General features: G+C 50.2%; 1 protein-coding gene across 1 annotated transcript; it reads right to left on the bottom strand.

Moving 5' to 3' along the window:
* Positions 1-3,753: 3,753 nt before the first annotated feature.
* On the bottom strand, positions 3,754-5,306 carry LOC125516954. Its single transcript, XM_048682208.1, has 3 exons — positions 5,219-5,306; positions 4,535-4,770; positions 3,754-4,431 (listed from the first exon to the last, which is right to left on the bottom strand). The coding sequence occupies exons 1-3, from the start codon at positions 5,304-5,306 to the stop codon at positions 3,754-3,756; spliced, it is 1,002 nt and encodes a 333-aa protein (XP_048538165.1).
* Positions 5,307-6,173: the final 867 nt, after the last annotated feature.

Below are 6,173 nucleotides of genomic sequence, written 5' to 3'. Positions count from 1 at the left end.
AATCTTAGTGCACGTACCTCTAAGTATCAAAATGTCCAGAGTTGCAACTGTCACCATCAAACCTTGAAATGATCTAAAGTGTCTCACACAAATCTGGCTGTCCGCTCGGACGGCGAGAAAGCCTAGCCTCGCCACCCAAGAAGACAACAAGAATCTACGCCAAAGCTTGATCCATTCCGCTGTGGTGGAAAAAAATTGAGTAGAATTGGAGCCCCACACCACCGGTCGCCCGAGCAGGGTATCTTTGCCTACTTGCCTAGTCTGTTCTGAGTTGGCTACATTATTACATGAGAACCAAAATGGCGTGAGCTTAGGGGTAGCATGTAGTCGCCGAGTTGGCGCTCCAGCAGGAGCAGCTCCCGGGAGAGCTGAACAGCCATGAAACTGAGAATGCTGCGTCGCTGCTTCTTGGTGTTGTCGTGATTGGTTACCCAGAGGCAAAACCTACCACCTCCATAGTACCCGACCTGGGCCATTTGCCCGCATGTTCCATATCCAGCGCGCCACAGCTGCTTAGCAGGACATGCTTCCGGCCAGGTCGCGACGACCGTTGGCGGACTGGCGTCCATGTCGACGGCGCAGAAGGGATTCTCATTGTCATACTTATCTAAAGCACGGAAGCCGAAGAGCAGCCGCCGGCCGGTGCCGAGGAAGTCCGAAACTAGCACGCCCCTCCGGTAGATGGGCAGCTCCCAGGCACCCTCCGCGCGCCACCGGCGGCGCGCCGTGTGATAGGAGTAGGTGCCCTGGTACCGCACGGAGACCCAGACGCGCGCACCCGACACAAAGTAGGCCTTGACTTCCGCCGGGCGGCAGGCGAGGCCCGGCGGGTCCGGGACGGCGCTCCAGGCCCAGCGGCTGCCGTCGCCAGGGCTCGGCTGCTGCTGGAGAGCCTCGAACCGGGGTCCCGAGTCGTATTCGGGGTAGGCGGTGATGGCGAAGAACATGCGGCAGCGCACGGGGACTAGGAAGAACACGAAACGCTTAGGGGAGATCATGTCGGGGCCGCGGGTGAAGGCGGCGCCGTCGTAGAGCAGGGTCCGTCCGTTGGCGCCGATGCCGGCAATGAGGTCGCCGCACGGAGAGTCCGAGAACACCATATACTCATTGGAGTGGATTCTCCTAAAGCAGGCGACGGGGTCGGGCAGGCTGAGCAGCGGCGGCGGCGGGCAGTCGACGTCGGGCTGGGGTTGCGGTTTCTCCTGGGAGGAGAAGAGACAGTTGAGGTCGAGGCTGAAGAGGAGGTAGCCTCCTTCACCGTCGTCCGGCGCCGCCACAAACAGTCGGGTGCGGTAGCGCTGCGCGGCGGCCATGGCTCGATCGATCGACTCCACGGTCAATCGAACGATCTGCAAACAATATATAAATCGTTTCTTTCCAGAGTCCGCCTCCGGATTGGACACAAAATAGTTGGCATAATTATGGAAGAACTACTAGGATTAGGATCCCTATATATCGTACGTTCAGTCGGACCAGCGCGACGCCAATCAACTAGTCTCGTTGGATTAGCGCTTTAAACGTGGACCCTCTCGCATAAGATAATACAAACACAATGACATCAATTCGCAGCCAATGTGGTGGCCGTCGTTGGATCAAGCGCATGAATCTTGGTGCAGAATGAAGCGTCAAGATAAACAAACACAATAATCACACACCCGAAATACGTCTCTTTTTTACTCCGAAAGGAGATGAGTACATATAGATCAACTTTTTTTTTACAAAGGGTTGATTTCGTAGACACAAAATAAAGCATCAACATAATACAAACAAAATGAGCACACAACCGGCCTCTACATAGATAGGATGCACACGACCAACACAAACACACATAAAAAACAGGCCGACAAATAACAACATTGTAAAAGATCAAGGTTATGCCTAAGCGAGGGAAAGGAGGAAACTCCGAAGCGATCAAATCCGCGATCAACAAACTACATCAATGATCATATCCGCACCAAACATCTCATGACACCACAAGTATGACAAGATTTTTCAATGGTAATGCCTTCAGAAAGGGAGCGATGCTTAAACGTTGTTGTCACATGGATCCAATTATCAAAGGCCAGATTCTAGGTTCTCACCTTGAAGAACCAATTTGAGCATATCCGAACAATGCCTTCAAAAAGGTAATGCCGTAAAAAACATCATCATTATCGGGTATGACCTAGGTTTTCACCCTGGAGCTCAAGACCGGGTGCACGAGTAGCATCGACCTCGAAGTCCATCATGTGTTACCGCAATCACTTTTCTACTATCCCAACATCTACATGCGATGACCCGCCACCGTTGCACAATTATAGCCACTGCGTCAAACCGTGGTCCATAGACTGCATCTCATGGACGAAGGCAAACACCAGATCTGGAGGGAGAAACCCACATGAAAACCTTTTGGTGATCACCACATTCCGCAGCGAGGCCGCCGATGTAGGCTGGAGTGATCACCATGCATACGGATCAACAACGATGATGAAGAACACCACTTCTGATTGTTGTCTTGCCGGAGAGACCCCTATTGAGGCCCATCGGCCCCGATGCCGACATGGCTGGATCTAGGAGTACAAAAGGCAGATTTTTCGGCAAACAGGAACCAAGGCGCCATGGACCTCCTCCCTGCAGCACCCATGACCCCAAGCCCACCATCATGATAGCACCAGCAAGGGGCACCGTAGTCTGCTAGCCACGAATCTCGAGCAGAGCCACCTCATCGGATCAGCAGGGCGGCGCCGCCCAACCGGGGGAAGCCCCGCGATCCACATGCCTTCGATCTTGTCACCGCACCTCCGGAGGACGATCTCTTGCGGGCACACGCGAGCAACATGGGACATCGTGCAGGGGGGCATTGACCTCGATGCCTGTGCAGCCAAGGTTGTCGGCCAGAACCAGAAGCTCCCGCTAGCTGCGAAGCCAGCGATGCACCACCACCTGTCGCCGCCACCATGATTTCGGAGCCCCCCGCGGGGTGATGGCGCGACCAGATCCTCACCGCAACCATCACCGGTGGCCCCATGGCGCCGGCGATGGGCAATGACCCCCCCCCCCTAGTCGCTCCTACAGGAGAGACGCAGGGCCGGTCGGATAATCCTACATGGCTGTCGCCAATGCAGTTCACCTGAATGTCCAAAAACGTCATCTGCCAACCAGATCTGAAGATGTAGTACTACAAATGTAGCATTCTTCATTTCCCATAATTAGGTAGAAAAACAACGCATGCATATGCCAGCAAGATAAAGCTAGACAACTTCACTAATTAATCATGATAAGTGCCATCATACAACATTTTATTGAATGTGCAAAGAAAGAACAATTCACGGAAATTACAATATAACTTGATAAGCAGCAAATTAATTAAGTAGCTTGGTGCCATCCCTGCAAAAGTTTCGTGAAAAAAAGACGTCTCCCCTTTTGCATTATACAAGGGCTATCTGACGTGCCTGAATCGCTTGTTAAACAAGATTGCTTGATTGATTTCTTAGTTAAGGCACATGTTGTGCCACACGCCCTAATTTGAGTAGAGGTTGAGTAGCATTGGCACACAATCTATGCAAATGGTCATGCATATGTGGCATTTACACACAACATAACCTAGACTTTACAGTCTGTACACAAATAGTTGGTCAAATTACATAGCTAACAAATACAGATATACTAGCAACCTCTAATAAGCTAGTACATGTAAATTAGAGTAGGGGTTTGCTTGGTGTTCTGTTGATTTGCTCTCTCCTTTTAGTCTTCCCCGACTGATATCTTCTAGCTTCAAACAAGATTCCCTCTGCGGCTTCCATCATCCACGATTAAACACCTTTCCGTAGGGACAAGAGACCAAGCAACAGTAATCAACACCTCGGCGCCATCAAGGGCACATTTCTCCTGGCTTATGTTGCAAAATTTGGTCATGAAACTAACATGACCCCGTGTAGCAATATCACCAGATTTGGAGTAGGCTTGTATCTCAACGCCCAATTCTCCTCTGGTTCCTACAGAGACAACTTGCCTCCACACATGCAGGTGACCATCAAAACCTTTCAGTTTTGCTCCATCTTTTGAATCAAGCAGCACAATTTGGCTAGACGAGGGATTAATAATACGGGCGAGTCCAGCATCAGTGCACACAATTTCACCTGATAGCGAGGAGCAAGCAACTCGTGCGCCATGTTCAAAAGGCCATGACCCCTTCACAACTTGGATACCCAAGATAGTGGCCTGGACCGTTTGAGCAACTCGCTGCAAACATAACTCAAGTGTGCACCGAGAGTTCTTATAGCAAACTGTAGATACACCATGACCAAATCCTCCACTGCAATCACGTGCACATCTGATCAATGCTTCATCTTGAGACTGTGTTGTACCTTTTACTTTTAGTTGGATTTCAAATTCGACCGTGTCCGAACACACAATTGCACGGGTTGGGCCAGTCAATCGCAAAAAAGGATCCTGCAAGCACCACCAGTCAATATATTTTAATCAACAAGAGAGGACTAAGGTAGGGGGGCACACAATCTCAAAAGGAAAATCAAAAGATAGTAGCAATACTTACATCATGTTTCAATTCCTGGGCCTGGCTCCTAATGCAGGAGAAGAGAATGTTGCGGTTGTGATCCACGATGTCACGGGCAGCAACCACGCCATACACTGACAATGGCCACTTAAAGCCACCAGCTATTTCCGCGAGCTTGATGGACAAGATCTGCAAGGTCTCCGGGGTTGACCCGGCACTATTGGTTGGGATGCGTCCGGGGGTGTAGTGTGTATATTGCATGGAAGTCAGTGCAGCTATAGAAAGGTGAAGCATGCATTAGACACGTTAATATTAGACAATATATTAATTGCATTGCACACTAATACAATATTTGACAAGGTCTTAATTGCATTGCACACTAATATTTGACAAGATCTCAATCGCATGCTGACATTAGATATGATATAATTAATTGATTAGCGCTAGCATGCATATTGGGTTGTGCGAGGGAGGTCGTGCCTATGTGATTGAGGCAATGACGTGTGTGAAGTTGTGGCGGAACATTGAATATAAACTCTTAGATTGGATGACAAACCAAGTAAGCAATGCCAACTTTTAGATTTAATTACCCGCAAAAAAACTCTTAGATTTAATTAGAAGGACTACTACATCATAGGGTGTGGGTTGTTGTGGGTAATTTTGTTAGCCATGATCTATCTATAGCTAAACCAAACAATGCGATATGTTAGTTACTATACTCACTTTGGTCTATGAAGAAACCGCAGGTTCTGCTCCATGCAGACTCCCAGTAACTAATGTAGGAAGCGAATCTCTCCGCCTCATGAGCCATCTCCTCGTCGGCACCGTCCGGACGCATGGGCGTTTGCGTCTCCGTACTCGCTGGTTTGCCCTCCATCGTCTCACTCCACTGATCGATCGCGCACAAAACTGCTTACTCCCAAGGCCCTCGGAGATCGTCTCACTGGTCGATCGAATACACAAAACTGAGGCGGCAGCGGCGGCGCTGGCGAGAGGATACACGTGCTCTTCTTCTTTGACTCGTAAGTACTTATAGGTGCGAGCTGCAGAGCTGGGGGTCACCTCGATGGGACTTGGAGTTGGGGTCGGCTACAAACTTATTTGGAGCCCGGCCGGTTCGGTTGATTTTAGCTTCCTTTTTTCGTGGAATAGACACCCTCTGACCGAATCTACTCCGGTGTCTGGAGTCAGTTATAGGCGCAAGCTAGGTTCTTCTCGACCGGAGTCCGAGTCGGTTACAATCTGGAGGCTGGTTAGTTTGATTTTTTTTTTCTTTTCATATCGTAATTTTTTTTTTTGGAAAAACCGCCAGACCCACAAGCATGCGTACGTACAGTATATGTCACACCCGCGCCAATTCGGGGAAAAGAAAGATGCCCGCACCAAGCAAACTGAAATCTCCCAGGGCCCAAACCACACCACCATAGACACAGATTCATCTACAACCGGCCACCCCAAACCGTTGCCAAATGTCCGAACGGACGGCCTGGTCACTGATCGGTCGTGAAAAACCAAACCCAGCCGGGCGCTTTAAATCGTTCTCAAACGTCCGGACTGTCCGGTGTCCCTCATACCCAGTCCAAATTTGGGGCGGCCCGGGCGTGTCCGCCACGTCGGCTTGGCCCAGCCTAGCCCATGTGTGCCTCATAAATATCCTCATCCGGAAAACCATAGACCG

Source organism: Triticum urartu, chromosome 6 (assembly GCF_003073215.2).
Source record: "Triticum urartu cultivar G1812 chromosome 6, Tu2.1, whole genome shotgun sequence".
Classification (NCBI taxonomy): domain Eukaryota; kingdom Viridiplantae; phylum Streptophyta; class Magnoliopsida; order Poales; family Poaceae; genus Triticum; species Triticum urartu.
This window is presented reverse-complemented; position numbering and strand designations above follow the sequence as displayed.

Bases quoted from the DNA above. Each gene is read 5' to 3' on its own strand.
- LOC125516954 (XM_048682208.1), bottom strand. From the start codon at position 5,306: ATGGCTCATGAGGCGGAGAGATTCGCTTCCTACATTAGTTACTGGGAG. The intron at 4,771-5,218 runs GTGAGTATAGTA...ACCTTTCTATAG, and splicing joins CGGTTTCTTCATAGACCAAA to CTGCACTGACTTCCATGCAA. The intron at 4,432-4,534 runs GTAAGTATTGCT...TGGTGCTTGCAG, and splicing joins CCCAGGAATTGAAACATGAT to GATCCTTTTTTGCGATTGAC.